Consider the following 16,306-nt stretch of genomic DNA (forward strand, 5'->3'; position numbering starts at 1 on the left):
TGCAATGGAATCATAAATAATACAAATAAAAATCGAGTTTACAGAGGATCTAATGAGTTAGTAATATTTTTGCTGTATAGCAAAATAATTTTATGAATGCAGAAGCACACTATTGAAATGAAATGCATCTTTGGTTTATATCAAGCTGTTTATTTTTCTGTATTTGTATATTTGTACGCAGAAATGTCCTGCTCAACTTGAGTTTCGACTGCTGATTGCAGCCCTAATTCACTACCCAGAATAGAGCATGAAATGCGATCAAAGTTTGTTACTAATTTCCATTCACTATGTTGTTGATATTTTGCTCATTTGATATAAAATTATAGTTCATGGAAATTTGAAAGAAACTCTAATTGCAACTCATCTTCCAATCCTAGCTCATGAATTAGAGCTGCAAAAGCAGCTGCCGAAACTAGTTGAGCGGGACATTTCTGTATAAATCCGGAAAAAATAAATAGCTCGATATGATATACCGAGGTAGCTGCATTTAATTTTCAGTGAAAAATAATAATACATTTTGAAATTATCGTGTAACAGTCTTTTCAATCAATTCCAGATGTCCGTAAGTCCCCATCAGAAGTTGTCAGTTACGCGTTAGTTGTCAGAAACTTTGTTAACAGACGGTCAATGGGTGTAAGAAACAAATAAAATTTGCGTGCATCATAAAGAGCTCAACGTGCGCGCGCGGGGTGATCAAAAGCCAGCAGAACTGGTCAGTCTGGGGGTTGCGAGAAAGGGGCCGTGGGGTGGTTGGTGCTTGCAACGGCTCAAGGCCAGGGGGAGGCCTCGGGGAGCCAACCACCGTCCCAGGGGTGAAAGCCGTCGCTCCCCGAAAATGGCCGCCCTTTTGTGTCCCGCACCGGTGAATAGCGGAATTCAAAAGTTCCGTGCAGCTGCGAGTGGAAATTTCGGCGACGCCATTGAGGCCCCTTTTGGTCGAATTCACGCGCGCTTTAACATGCAAATTCAGCGCGTTCAAATCTTTAGCCAAGACGCTAGATTCTGTTTTATGGCCTGTTCTTCGCCGTTAACAAACATTATAAGAAAGCAGAACGCCTTTCGGCTAATTCTAGCAGACCCTTCTTAATTGGACGGTAAATAAGGGGATTTTGTGTGATGTTAAATTATGTGCAGCGCTCTGCCGGCACAAGAACAATAACTTTGATAGGTTAATTTGCGTCTTGTAATTATGACTCTTTTTAAGTTTCCGTTAACGGTGTTAATTTAGAACTAATTGAAGTGAAGTTAAATAATGAATAAAAAGAAACGAATTTAGGCTCATGCAAACACCACAAATGTGATTTTTTTCTAAGTTAGGATATTTATATCATTACATTCTTTTAAACGTATTTGTATTTTTGACTTGTGACAAGAATATGCACTGAGCATTTTAAATGTATTGGAACCTGACATCTTAAAATGAGTAAAAACTGTTACTCTTTGGTTTAGTGTAAGAACCATAAATATATTTCGAGAGCGAAATTAACTAAAAACCATTCACTTGAAAGCGGAAATAATTAGTTTGCCGAGTAATAATTGTAAAGTTATACGACCTGTTGTTTGCTTACGCCGCATAAACGAGCTTCATTTCTTCTGCTATAGATTAGATCTTTTAATTCCAATTATATTTGTGGAGAAAATAACTGAATTTGTTTGATTTCTTAATTATATACCATTAAATTGTATCCTTTTTTAATTAAATTAAAAAAGTCATGTATCTTTAATAAAATCAAATCTAAATAACACGGGAAAATGTGCTGCAAAATTTTTAGTATTTTAATTACTTTTTCAGCTGTGATTTGTTCTCATTTTTGCATACGGTTGGTTATTTTTAATGATTCCTACTTAAAATTCAATTCCTTTCAAGCCCTGATTTTCTTTCTAAAAATTACTGCAAAATGAGTATAAAGCAGATTACTGCTTATTTTTTGAAGAGGAGCAAGTAGTCCAAACATAAAGATACCAAGGATTTTTCACTCATCAATCTAGTTCTTTCATTATTAGAAGACAATTACTATTTTTATTACAAACGCAGTGTTTGAAAAATTTAGCTTTTTGGAAAAGAAACCACAACCAGCTCACCAAAAGGCTCCTGCTCTGCTTCAGCGTGTAGCCGTGATCGTTGATCGTTGCGCGGTCGCAAAATGCGTTTCAGAGCGGATTGTGTCACTATATAATTTCGTAACTATCGCTCGTCCAGTTCGGATGAAAAATGAAATGTGCTACAGGAAATGCTGAAAAAAATTGAAAAAAGCAATGCTAGATCGAGGCACGGTTGGACGAAACACAACTAATGCCACATCATTCGCAGTATAAAGTTTGCAATTCATTGTGCGATCGCTATCATCTGTATAGCGAGCATTGTGTGCCAAAAAATTTGAGGAAAATTATATACTAACGTTTGTTAAAGCGGCTAAAGCAAATCAAAGAGGAAGAAAACGTGCGATACAATTGTATGTTAACTTATTCTTTTTTGCAACTCATTAAAGACAGTTTTCATTAATTCTCAATATATGAAAGACAAGTCTTTTAAAATTACCTTAGTTAAATCTGTTAAATAACAAATATTTGGAGAATTTCAAATAAAAATTGTTTGTACCTGGATCCGATTGAAGTCATTCATCATTTTAATTTTTTTTAGTAAGATGCTGGTAAATTCATGAAATTTCTTTCATGCCACGGAAAAAAGGAGATTTTTTTCCGCGACATGAACGAAATAGCTTGTAAGTTATTTATTTCGAATTATTTCAATTTTGACTTGAATCAGTTTAAAATCTCGATTTTAATAATACTCTGCTTCGGAAACGCTGATTTGCGTGACTATAGCGTCATTTTGGAAGTAAAATGAAGAAAAATGAAAAATAATTAGAGTTATATTATATAGTTTTCTCTCAACAAAATAGTCTATAAAATAATACAACCAAATTCTTCACTCAATAATGTATGGCTCCGAAATTTTTTCAACCCACAAGTAATCCAAGTTGTTTTAAATTGGATAAATTTGTTTCATTGAAAACCTAAATCGGATATGCTTAAATCTATAATTTTGTTGGTTGGTTTGTTTTGTGTGCTTAAAAGAGAGGGTCGATTTCCAATGCAACAATATCTCACAAATGGTTATTGCCATCCAAAATGAGCGCACAAGTTGCCCAAATGTGCAAGCAAAGTTTATGATCAAAGTGCTACAACAGCAATTTAAGACTATAATGAAAAGCTTAAAAGACACATAATCTAAAATCTTAATTCTTGCACTAATTGAACATATTCGACGCTGCAAGTTCCACAGCAGCACACATTAAACGAATGTGATTCATTGTGTTAGAGATTAATAAAAATATAGATCTGCAGATGAAATTCAAGAATGCATTCAAAAATTTGTAATCTCCTTGTCATATAATTTGCTTTCGGCACGTGAGTGACAGAATTATATTTAATGCTTTATTTTGATTAAATTGCGTATATATTGTTTTAAATTTGAACATTTTCACTTATTTCTTAATTTAAAGGGGATCTTAAATTGTCAGATAATTTCAGGAATTTCGCTCATAAAATCTGGAGAAAAATGTAAATTTGAATTAAACACTTACCTTAGCCAAGAGGAAGGGTTGCTTAGCTTCCAAAATTAGCTAACACGACCGGCTTCTGGAGAGAAAGAATAATGGAGGGTGGAATCAAATAGAAAATAAATCAGTGACTTGATCAAACGTGCAGTTCAGCAGTGCGACCAAGACTGGGGACGAGAAACTTGCGGCTAGGGCCGAGGTGCATTAAGGGGGCACCCCTCCAGATTGGTCAGCAGCACCCTTTCGACCGGTGGACAGTTGCTCGCCAAGGGAGGGGCCAACTCATTCAATTAATTATTCCATTTCAATTCTCTGTGATGTTTTGATTACCAGGTTAATTTTAGCGTTCTTAGAGACAACATCTAGCAGAAATATTTAAAAAAAATATGTATCACGGGACACAGAGAATTTTATCAATTCTGTATAATTAGTTGTTTATTAGTTTACAGATTTTATAGTTTTTCATTAAAGATTCATACATATTCCAGGTTTACCCTCTCCTTAAAAAAATGCTTGGTCCTCTAAAATTTAAAATAAAAAATTTCGAATGTGGGTGATTTTGAACTTACCGAAAATTCAAATATTATAAACTAACTAAATATAGTTCATTTATTAATATTACCTTCTGTGCTTTATTAATAAAGAATAAATGTATATTATCTACATGAAAAAATAACTGACCTAAAACGGTTTTCAAAACATTAAAATCAATTAGGAGCCTAGAAGTACTTTAAAGGACAGTTTGCAAAAGCAAGCACCCCAAAACAGCACTGCCGTGCAAAAATAATTTACATGTTGCTAAACTTTAAATCTTTTGGTGGAAAATGTACGCACGTCTAGGAAACTTTACAAATTGAAAAGGAGTTGTAAAATTAGAAATTTCATTCAAGCTTTCGACAAAGGAGAAAAATTGTGACACATCCTTCCTTTCTAATTTATAATAGTTGCTTGAACGTTAAGGGAAAGCTTCAAGCGGACAAAATATTAATGTAAAAATACATCAAAAAGTGCGTGCGCGTCGATTTACATAACTGCGGTGGTATGTATATATGTTAATATGCGTATTGAATCAAACGCGGATGTGCTCGCAGTGCTGCTTCTGTGCATTTGTGCATGAGCTGCAAGGCCACCCCTTTTCCTCACACCTGCGTGCACTCAAAATCACCCTCGGCGACCCCTCAATCAGCTTGACCCTCACTCAAAGACACCCCTTATCAAAATAAGCATGCATGTGTGCGCATCGCAATTTTGTCGTCTATTAGAACCACTTTTTTCACAAATCATATCCACTGAATATAATATTCATGTTTTTTGTTTGCACCGCGACGGCAGACAATCCAGCGAGTCACACATATTTTCATCAGTCCCCTGAGATTTAAGTGCCTTAAGTAGCGGATTTATTCTTTAAATATACAATCTCACGGCTCTTAATATACCATTCCTCTCGGTCTTAGGTAATATGAATCATATCTCACTGCCTGACATAACGGACTGCACCTAATCAGGTTTTAATTTATTTATTTTTTATAAAATGATCCAAAATATGATTTTCCTTTTTTTAAATGATTTAAAATATTTTTTATAAACGTTTGGTGGATAAAACCAAATATTGAAAAGTAACCCCTCTCCACGTCTCCACCGTATACCTTTTGAAAATTTGTAAATGCTGACCGTATATTTTTATTGGAGACAAAAGAGCAAAAATATTTGAAGATAGAAATTTTGCTGTGCGATTTAATTTCACTAAATATATGTCATTAATATTAACGTGTACCTATTTTTAATTTATCAATATTGCAGTTTTAGTCAGAAAATGTGACAATTTTTAAGAAATTCATCCAGCTGCTTCATATTTTAAGAGCTATGTTAATTTGTAAAAATTTACAATGCTTTTCCAAAACGTTGCTCAGACTGGTACCGGTCACAGTTTTTTTTTCTTTTAAAACTTTGGCCCCACGACGTGTCGATATAAACGACGGGGCGCATTAGAAAAATAATGCAAATCGGTGGACAGCGCAACCAGAAAAGGAGTTTCGGTTACTCGTCTGCTTCTTATTGTGAAACAAGGAAATATTACTACTTTTTCCTTGGCATTTTCCCAGGCTGGGGGACAGTAATCGCCGCGTCCCGCATTTGCATTTCGCATCGATTTTCGAAGGGGTTGAATTCGAACGAGCGAGTGAGTGACCAGTTTGGTGCGATAAATCGAGGAAAAAAGAGCTCGCCGGCCGACTGACCCCCTCAAAAGTTAAAATGCGCGTCCGGCTTAAGGGGTTGGATAAATAGAGAGGGCGAGAATCGAAGGGTTGTTCACGTCATTAGACTGACCAGGGGGATTAAAATCAGGTTCTGACAATTAATGATCGGAGGATTTTCGTGGGAGCCGCTGGGGTGAATCCTTTTCCAAACCACTTTTCACCCCTGGCCGTCCAGCCGATGCAACACCGCGCGACTCGCTGATTTATTTCTTGGGAATGACCACACCGGTGACGAGACTAACCCTTTTTCATCCAGCCGATCACCCCAAAATGCTTTTCAAAGTCTGGCTCAGCACCCCATCGGCGGCAACAGGTGACAAAACACGTATACGCACAAACCTGGACGTTCCGAGCGTTTGCTGTGCGCGGCCGTTACTCGATCGCATAAAAAAAATTGGAATTTCGCTTCAAATAGGGGATAATTTTTTAACTATTTCCACCAGTTTTGCTGAACGGGTTTTTTTGTGGAATCTGAATTGTACGCGCTTGCGGTTCGTATTTTTCTGTTGTCCATTTTTGTGTTGGTGTCCGTTTGAAATTTCTGCATAATAAACCAACAGAAATTCAAGCCATAGTTTTTGTTTAATGTACATTATTAAAGCTCTTTTAACGTTTTCCAAAACTAAATTAATCAAAGAAATTACATTTAATTGATTTTCTCCCGATGAGAACAAAGTTTATGGTCACGAAACTGTCAAATTATTCGCATCTAAAGGATCTTTGCGAGTCTCTGGATCGAGGGAAGAATTTTTTTTACAAAAGGTATTTGTTAATTTGACTTGAGGTTGAGTGCTTAAATTCTTTGGTACAGTCCCTCGCGCATTTTTATCATTTCTCGACTTTAACATTCATGGCGCTGTGTATGCTTTTAATGACGCACATAAATAATTGTGTTGATCTGATTTTTTTTAAATATCCCGACAATTTTCTGGGGTATAAAACAAAATAAAATAGCAAATGATAGCTTAGTAAAAATAGTGGTATTAATGAAGTAATTAAAAACAATTATTAAATAAAATTTATTTATTATTTACTCAGTTTGTACAATCCTTTAAGTTTAAAGCCATCTGCATCTCATCTCCATATAATTTTAAATCAGATAATAATACAGAAACGAAAATGAATATTCTGGTATAAGAACTTCTCAGAAAAATCAGTATGCGCCCAATAAAGTTGCTTCAATAGCGTAACAAAATCTTCTTTGACTGTCTGACTCCTCGACTCTGGCCATGTGATGAAAAAACTAGCAACTCATCTCCACTGCACTTAAAGTGACTATAAATCGCAAAATTCATGATTGATCACCCTCTTCATTTAGCTTTCCACCAGCCAAGCAACCAAAACGCTCTTGCATATATATTTTTTACGAGCAACCAACAAAAGCACCATCTATTCCATACTAATATAAAAGTCGAGTTTTTGCGCGTCGCATTTGGAATCTGATCAGAGTCGGCGTCGCCAGAAGAATTCTTCATCTCGAAGAGTCGCGTCGGTGAAAAAAGTGCATCGCTTGCGTATCGAGTGCACATGAAAAATAAACAATAAAACGAATTTCGAGTCGGCGCTGCCGGTGCAACAGCGGCAGAAAAGTGGCCGCGGCGGCGTCGGCGGCGGATCAAGTGCAGACCTGATTGTGCACACATGCAGGATCCAGTATATGAAAACGACGAGTCAGTATGTACACTAACACACAACAGACAGCAGGCAAAAAACTGGCCGGCATGATAAATAAATGCAGCTCGCGCGCGAGCATGAGAGAGAGAGACTTATAAAGAAATCGTCTCACTTGTTACTCGCGGCCGGCCGATCATGAGAGCGGCTGCGACAAAAAACGCCGCAGCCGCGACTGCACTCGTTTGATTTTTATACGATCTGCCACATACTTGCTGCTCTGCTCTGGATGCACAGCGGTCCGTCTGGTCCGAGGCACAGACTCCATGGACCGCATGTGACACTGCACGGACCGCGAGCCGCAAATTGAGTTGAGCATGAAAGAACGTTGCTGACTCGCGTCATATAACATAAAATAAAAATACATTCCGTCTCAGAATATGTGTTATCAGAGATTTTCATTTTTTGCCTCAAAGCCGTGTGCTGGCTGATCCAACAATGTTAAAATAATTGAACCGCATCAAAACAAAAAAAGAAAAAAATATTGAAAACAGGATCCCAGCCCGTTACGTGATTTGAAATGTTCAAACACTGAACTGAAAAGTATGATTTTTTGCTTCATGCAGGATTTAAAATATATTATGTTTCATTAAAAAAATTGAATAAATACAGAAAAATGAAGTTAAAATTAAAAAGAATTGACTCAGCAATAGCATATAAATATGATCTTTCATCGTAGATTAATTTTTGAAAGCAGCATTTTTTGTCAGCTATACAAATAAATTTCTTGCTTAATGTGCAGCAGTACTCTCATTTACGCTGCTGTTCGAGATAGTAAAAAAATCATATTTATAATCTTTAATTGATCTAAACTGGATACAAATATCGTAGAGTTCTAAAAAAATTTTAACCATTCTTACGCATTGCTTGGTGACTTTTGTTGTCCTCGCATATTTTCATAAAACTGTCAATTTTTAAGCACATTAATATATATAAAAAAGCAAGGTCAAGTTGTAATGTACAGTCCAATAAATCATTTACATTTCATTAACTGTAAGGTCTTTTTTACGTCTTGTCTACGCAAAATCATCAGGCAGCCTCCATGATATGAAAATCATAAATAAAATAAATCAGTTCTCAATTTTACTTGCGCATATTCAATGAAACAATTGTAAAGAAACTCTAGAAGAGTTCCATATTATGAAAGAAACGGTCTTTTTATAATGCTGTGTGATTTTTTTACGAATTTATTCGTAAAAAAATCATTATATTATTATATTTATTTATATTATAATATAAATAAATATTAATAAGTTATCATGAAATAGGGCGCTAATATGAAACTTGTCGGAGATAATATATAAAAAGAATTTTTAGCTACGAGGATAAAGTCCGTTTCCTTCATAATATGGAACAACTAACTTCGATTGTTGACATCTTAAACCAGAAGAGTTGCTGTTCAACATCACTACCTTGTACCTTCGCTCTCGATTTTAGTTTTCAATTATTTTTTCATCGATCAGTTTTTGACGTTGAAGAATGCAGTTATGATTTATTGCTCGGTTTGGTAACGAAGGCGCGTTTATTTTCCAGTTGACGGTATGGCTGGCGGCAGCTGCATCCAATTGACAAAAAAACGTACGCGAGATGCAGAATGAGTAACATATTATCTCATGTGCACGCATTCGCACTAAGAGAAAAATATCATTTTATTTCTTGTTTTGCCTCGCCGGTCGGTACGTGCCACGACTCGAGAATGGGGACATTCAGGGAAGACGGAGACAAAAAAGGGACAGAGAAAGAGCAGGAAAGAAATGCAGTAGCCCGAGTGCAAAAGAGAGCCGCCTCAGACACAGAGCTGCAACGATAACAGACGCACACTTTGTACTAAGCATGTGCCGCAGCGCTTATTACTTATTGCCACTGCATTTTGCCTGCGATGGTAGTTCCACTTTTTTGTCCACACAACCCCAAGCACCGCACTCCATTGCAAAATCGATCTTATAAGGCTTAAATACGGTGTTTTACTCTCTTGCCACACCAATGTGAAAAATTAGACGGTTAAATGAGAATTTCTTGTTTCTTGTCCAATGTTAATTCCGCCAAATGTTGCTAGCAGAGAATGTGTTAAGGAGTTGAGGATGATTGAGCTTACCGGGTAAAAAAAATTTGATTTTGCAAAAAACTCGAATTTATTTTTACTTGTTTATAAAATACACGAGCTATTTTCATAACCAGACTAATGTAGACTAACAAAAAAATATGAAAGGAAAATGCTTGTGTCTCTAAACAAATTAGTGGTGTGACTGTGCTGATTGATGTCTTATCCAAAAAGTTGTATGGCAGTACGTGCCAGTGTCCCTTGAGATTTAATTATTAGTTTGAAATAAGGATGGAATTTCGAGTCAGTGATTTTTTATCGGGAAGTTGTGTAGTGGTGAGTTTCAAAATTTTCACTGTCAAAATTATTGTTGCCTTTTTCTTGCGACAAGGAAATTGGCGTTTGGTTGTTTAGAAACGTGAAATTTTCCGCTGCTAAGATGAAATATCCTGAAAAACCCTGTCCGGGAGGACAGAGCCGGAGTGGGCCCAGACTAGTATTAAAACACATCATTAACACTTTAAAATCTTGAAATCGTGTATTCCTTGCAAAGCGGAAATAAAAATAGTTCACGTGTCTTACAAAATAAAGGACTGAAACATTGAACAAGTTTTTTGACTATAAAAAAGTACATAAGCAGATGTAGAGAGCCATGAGTTAACAATTATTCATAGTATGCAAATAATTTATTTTTACAGTCTATATACATGTTGTGTGAGCCAAACTTTAGGCCTATAATTCTAATAAAATCACAAAGAGCTAAAAATAATTTTCCATCACCATTCTGATTGCTTACATGGCGCCTTGAATTTAATCTGGCTATTTCGGCAGTGTCAAAAACATGCTGGGGTTGCAATTTTTAATTTTTTAAGAGGTGAACCAGGTGAACTTTTAATGAAAATTTTTAACAGCTGAACAATTTCCTTGAAGTACTTTTGCCCCAAGCAATGTAAATTTAATAAACAGGATTAAAAATTGAAATGCCGACCAAATAAAAATCTATTAATTTAACTGCCGAAGAAATGAGATGAAAAATCTTAGGAAGACTATTTCATTAAATTATTGTTGGGTTAATATAAAATGAAAAGCCTCTAAGAAAAAAAAATCAAAAAGTATTGCGCCTACAACATGCAGTGTTCCCAGGCGGTCACCCATCCAAGTACTGACTGCACTCAATGTTGCTTAACTTCGGTGATCGGACGAGAACCGGTGTGTTCAACGTGATATGGTCGTAGACAACATACTGTTTATTAACATTTTTATTTATTCTTCATTCCAGGTATTCTTGTGGATTTCAATCATTCAAAATCAGATTTGATCGTCTTCGGTTTGTTTAAATCCAGTCACACTCACTATGATTTAAATCATTTTATTAATTTCCTCAAAAGTTACTGAAAACTGGCGACTTCAAGGCTTTGCTAAGTTACCATCTGGATATATGTAGCAAGAGTTTGAAAGAAAGTTTAAATATAATTCATTCAAAATCAGAGATTTATTATTATTAGATAAAGAACCTAATCTTAATAATGAAGAAATACAATAAACAGAACAGACAATGTGCACAATGCGCTCAAGGGAATCCGTCCTCATCTTCTTCAGCCATTTCTTTTGCAAGCTCCATATCTTGCTGCTCCCTCTCTCTCCTCTCCTGAAGTAGCAAAAATTCATTTTTCAATCCATATTTTTGGGCAACGCTTTGGAAATCACCTCTGCCGACTCCAGATCTTTATTGTAGGCCTTGGGTGGGTACCTCATGGCCTTGACGCTCTGGTTGTGGATGTTGAGGCAGAAAGCAATGCGTTCGTGGAAGGCAAGTTGCGGCTCCCTTGTGCAGTACACATCAGATGTCTCCTTTGAGCGCATGTAGCCCTTCTCGTGGTCCAAACTGGCTTCAATGACACCATCTCTGATTGCCTGCAATACAACAATTCAGCGCATTATTTGTGATATTCAACTGTGATTTCATTAAATCTAGATTGTGTTCTTCAAAAAGGAGCAAGAAAAAGTCATTCTCAAAATTTGAACCTTGGCAATGATGAATTCTGCCTCTTCTGGAGAGTCCAGCAACAGCTTCTTGGTGATGTCCACCAAAGAGATGCGAGAGTAGGACAGTCCAATCGCTCGAACAGCGGTCTTGATCACGTTGTGCCTCAGACGCAAGATCAGGGTGTAAGTGTGATCTTTTTGGAAGAGAGTCCCGTAATTCTTCAACACGTCCTCAAAACGCTGCAAATCACCAAGACGAACAGCTGAAATGAACAGAGGGAATTAGATCTCTTACAAAATAAAGGACTGAAACATTGAACAAGTTTTTTGGCTATAAAAAAGTACTTAAACAGATGTAGAGAGCCATGAGTTAACAATTATTCATAGTATGCAAATAATTTATTTTTACAGTCTATATACATGTTGTGTGAGCCAAACTTTGGGCCTATAATCCTAATAAAATCACAAAGAGCTAAAAATAATTTTCCATCACCATTCTGATTGTATACATGGTACCTTGAATTTAATCTGGCTATTTTTGGCAGTGTCAAAAACATGCTGGGGTTGCAATTTTTAATTTTTGAAGAGGTGAACCAGGTGAACTTTTAATGAAAATTTTTAACAGCTGAACAATTTCCTTGAAGTATTTTTGCCCCAAGCAATGTAAATTTAATAAACAGGATTAAAAATTGAAATGCCGACCAAATAAAAATGCTTGAGCCTTGAAAACAAAAATAAAAATTTAGTCCTCTTCATCTAGAATGAGATGGCCCTTATATAAAAGAATTTAAATAGAAATCAGCTTATTAAGGGATTACTTGCAATTTTAGAGCATATAGTTTGTAAGTTAAAAATGTGCACTCCGTTGTTAATCTTGCAATTATTGAGATTTAAGGAAAATTTATCGCTAGTAACAACCTCACAGCTATGCGCATTAAGCAGAAAAAATATGAGACAACCAATTATCTTGTTGAAGAAAAGGACTGATATTCAATTTCACTACAAATTCTTAAATTGATTTTTTGGAATGACCTTTTCAGTGGGAGAATGTATGAAATTAACTAACCTTGCGTGAGTTGGAAATAAGGGATTAGCGCTCTCCTCATGGAGCTGTGCCTGAAGATTTGCCGCTCAGGAATATCACCAAGCAGCAGCTCAACTACGACAGCCAATTTTTGCACCTGCAATGAGCAAATACGTCAGTTAGCAATGTTGCGATTTGAAACACAGAGTGCTGCTTACGGTCTGTTTAAATCCAACGGCAGTGTGCTGTGGCGCCTTCCTAATGGCTTGCAGCAGGTGCTTGTGGGCGGCCGAGTACTCGAGTTGGATGGCTTTGATGCGGCCAAGGTAGTAGAAGTGGCGGGCCCATTCGTTGTTGCTCGCCAGCTCTGGGAACACTGACTTGGACACCAGCTTGTCAGCCTGGTCATACAGATGGTAGTGCAAGTAGTTGCGGAGCAGACTGTTGATCAGTACCGCCTGGCCCTCGAAGTCGTTGCGCAGAGTTGCGGTCCGCAGACGGGCATGCAGGAAACTGGAAATTATAAAATATCGTTAATATTTGATAAAATAAGTGAAAGAAAACTCAAAACAGTTCATTGTCTTGCTAAACAGTACTTTTTACACATATTGTACATTTAAACACTAGTTTAGAAGTAAACAAAGCGTCTATCTAATATATAAATCATATAATTATATAAATCCATATATAAATCAATTTATCAATTTACCGAGAGGACAAATTTGATATCTAAGTTTAAAACAAATTCTGGATTAAATTTAATGTAAAAAAGCAAGAAATTACGCAACACCGGAAAAAAAACATTTGATTTAGTGAATGAGTCAGCAAAATATGTTTTAGGAAGAAGGGGCAAATTTAATTTGATCTCGTGTATTAATTATTTCCCATTTACCCTCTAATTTGATTGAGTTGGTTGGTGAGTTCATAGGCCCTGCTGTGATAGTAGTAGCTCTTGGCGGCGATCAGGTCAATGGTGCGCCTGTTCTGAGATGCAACTTTGTTCATGAGGACAGCTGCTCAAAAATGTACATTAATACATCGCATATTAGATACTATGTTTAAATAAATATTACTGGAGCACTGAACAGCCTCTTGAAACTTGTTTGTGTCCAGCAGTCTGAGCAAGACCAGCAGATGGATGTAGGTATCAACTTCAGTCAACAACGGGGTGCTAGATGTTTTGTTGCTGCGCATCCTAACAGTTGTCGGAGTGTCACTTTCAGTGCTCTGGTGAAAATTTCGGAATTTGAAAATTAATTTCTGCATTTGATGGAAGAGAAATTCGAGCATTATTTACCTCTTCCACGTAAGCGAGCAAGGCATCTTTCTCCTGAACTGAATGGGTGAAATATCCAGTGATGAGTTTCCTCAGAACATTTCCATTTAACCTGCGCCTAGTGTTCGGAAGTGCACGCAACACTCGCAGAATAAACCTCTGCTCTTTGTTATGTACAGCCTTTTCTATCTGCCTAGTATGCTCGCGAATTTCTGTGGAACATTGCAAAACGGTGGACTCGTCATAATGAGTGAGGTGGTTCGATGGTTCCAACAAACCTTCAATAGCAGCCAAATCAGCGTCTTTCTTCTGCTCGGCAGGGTCGACCTCCACTGGACTATCAGCATCCTTCATCTCCACATCGGAGACGCCACCCAAACCCATTTTACCCTGAAATTAAGCAATTTTAATAAAGAACCGGTCAAAACACCATGACAACGCGCAAGCAAATTTTGACAAAATCCTTGCTTAGTAGAGAAAAAAATGCTTTAAAATTCAGTGTGTTAATCGAAAAATATGTACTTATAATATATAGAATAATAATAAATGGCTTACTTGTGAGCAGATGTTAATTAAACAGATAAATTCACAAAATTTAAGCAGAGTTTGTGATCAGCGGAGTGTTGTTCCTTCTGCTGTGTCACTGGCCAATGGATTCCTTCGAGTGCACCAAAATGCGAGCATACAAACCTGCGCACAACCTGAAAATCGCAGTAATATGTTTCACGCGCAGCCACCAGCGGGAGTCATTGCTTTAATTCAAGTGCGCATGCGGGAGCTCGCGCAACCATACAGTTTTCCAATTTTCAAAATCCTACTCCCCCACAGGCCCACAATAGTTAATAAGCTGGTAGCGTAAATAGTCACACAAGTCAACAGTCGTGTGGAGTGCTGCTGCTTGCTGCTACTCTTGTTAAAGGAATTGTGATTCATGACAAATTCAAAGGGGTGAATGTTGAGATCAAAAATATTTTTAGAAGACTGTAATATATTTAATATACATAGTATAATAGTGTTAATTTGGAATGGATTAATGATGCAGCAACAAAACTCACTCTCATAAATCTCGATAATCACCGTCAACATCAACAACATCTTTAATTATTAATTTTTGTGGTAAGAAACAAATTATTTTTTGATTTGTTCCAAAATTTTTAAATTTGCGATCATACTTTTTCAATGCTCACAGTCTCTAGTTAAACTAAACTGGTGACAGTATATATGTAATTTGTTAGCACGCTCAAAAGTAAGTTTTTCAATTTAATTAGTAAGTTGAATAAGTTTATTTTTATAAAAATTGAATACCCTTTTAATTTTTTCTAACTCGAACCCAGGGACAAGTAGTTTTTTGTTGATATTTTAGCATAGGAGTGCAGCTATATAGTACCAATAATTGTCATTGGTTTGTTTTTATTTTTCAAAACACATATTTATGATTGATGTGTTTGCTGTGTTGTTAAATACGTTAAATACTGCATGTACTTCCAAAAACATTAGAAAATAATGCCATATAATATATGTAACGTAATAAGTATCACAAGAAGTGTTAGAAGGGTGATTTTTGGAGTTTTTAACAAAAAAAAGAGAAAAAATTGCAAGGTTTTTTGATAAAAAATCGCCAATGTTAAGAAACGCCATTCAAAGAGAAAAAAAATATTTTTTTGCTCAATCCTTTTACTGGCTTCTAAAGTAGCAATAATTTAAGAAATTTGCATTTTTCAGCTTGATTTGAGCCAATTCACAAAACCAAGAACAGGTTTTTATTTTTATCCAAATTAAAATAGAAAAGGTTTAATATATTTATCGTCAAACTGCATTTTAGTCTAATAGGCAAGGTGGATCAAGAAAATAAATTAATTAAGACCGCCACGACAAGACTTATTGCACCTATAAATAATAGACATTTAAAAAAAATTGGTAGAAAAATCAACACGTGATTTGCAAGAAGGGTGAAGTTGGTTGCAAACTTCATTATTTGTTGTTTTATTTTCATCTAACAAAGTAAGGGCCATTCATTTAAGTCCCATTGAGGTAACAAGTAAAATGGCACGGTATCGTCCAACGCCCATTCTACAATTTTCCTGTCTCCTAGCTGACACTTCCTTCATTTCGAGCAGACACGCACCGCTCACAGGCGGATCCATAATTTGAGCTGTGTGCACAATCGATTCGTGATAATAGCGAAAAGGTGAAGGACAGTCTATATTATACTGGACGGAATAGCCTTCTGCACTCTTCCATCGATTTTACGATTAGCTACTCTGTGAAATTTTTTTAACAGACAACTTCATTTAATAACGCGTTCCTCTCAAGTGAATTTTCTATTCCATTTATTTTTAAAGTGGGGAGCAGATCCGAGTGAGGCATAATAAGTTTATGAACCAAATTGCAAATTACGAAAGAGATATTTTATGCAAAAAGCACTTATACATAAAATTTATTTACGGGATTCAATGGACTTCTTTTGTCTTATTTTAAATTATCTGC

At 36.2% G+C, this 16,306-nt stretch overlaps 2 protein-coding genes and 1 non-coding gene across 3 annotated transcripts in view; all 3 read right to left on the minus strand.

The window, feature by feature from the left end:
* The window catches only part of nab (NGFI-A-binding protein homolog), a 50,106-nt gene extending 46,385 nt beyond the window's left edge, over positions 1 to 3,721 (minus strand). The window contains exon 1 of the mRNA XM_065490330.1: positions 3,588 to 3,721. The gene's annotated coding sequence lies outside the window, so the exon portion shown is untranslated. The remainder of the gene's footprint in view (positions 1 to 3,587) is intronic.
* A 6,930-nt stretch (positions 3,722 to 10,651) lies between these two features.
* On the minus strand, positions 10,652 to 10,770 carry LOC135934900 (5S ribosomal RNA). Its single transcript, XR_010574159.1, has one exon. It is a non-coding gene; the product is annotated as a 5S ribosomal RNA (ribosomal RNA).
* A 236-nt stretch (positions 10,771 to 11,006) lies between these two features.
* On the minus strand, positions 11,007 to 14,530 carry Rpn3 (regulatory particle non-ATPase 3). Its single transcript, XM_065497115.1, has 10 exons — positions 14,375 to 14,530; positions 14,098 to 14,209; positions 13,841 to 14,031; positions 13,617 to 13,770; positions 13,436 to 13,556; positions 12,762 to 13,056; positions 12,586 to 12,700; positions 11,559 to 11,782; positions 11,241 to 11,447; positions 11,007 to 11,181 (listed from the first exon to the last, which is right to left on the minus strand). The coding sequence occupies exons 2-10, from the start codon at positions 14,201 to 14,203 to the stop codon at positions 11,104 to 11,106; spliced, it is 1,491 nt and encodes a 496-aa protein (XP_065353187.1). The 5' UTR covers positions 14,204 to 14,209; positions 14,375 to 14,530; the 3' UTR covers positions 11,007 to 11,103.
* Between the last annotated feature and the right edge of the window lie 1,776 nt (positions 14,531 to 16,306).

The sequence above is a fragment of the Cloeon dipterum genome, chromosome 1 (genome assembly GCF_949628265.1).
Source record: "Cloeon dipterum chromosome 1, ieCloDipt1.1, whole genome shotgun sequence".
Lineage (NCBI taxonomy): Eukaryota > Metazoa > Arthropoda > Insecta > Ephemeroptera > Baetidae > Cloeon > Cloeon dipterum.

Excerpts from the sequence above, each read along its gene's own strand:
- Rpn3 (XM_065497115.1), bottom strand. The coding sequence starts at position 14,203 with ATGGGTTTGGGTGGCGTCTCCGATGTGGAGATGAAGGATGCTGATAGT. Across the intron at positions 13,557-13,616 it reads AGAGGCTGTTCAGTGCTCCA|CTGTCCTCATGAACAAAGTT; the intron begins GTAATATTTATT and ends ATTTTTGAGCAG. Across the intron at positions 13,057-13,435 it reads CAACTCAATCAAATTAGAGG|TTTCCTGCATGCCCGTCTGC; the intron begins GTAAATGGGAAA and ends TATAATTTCCAG.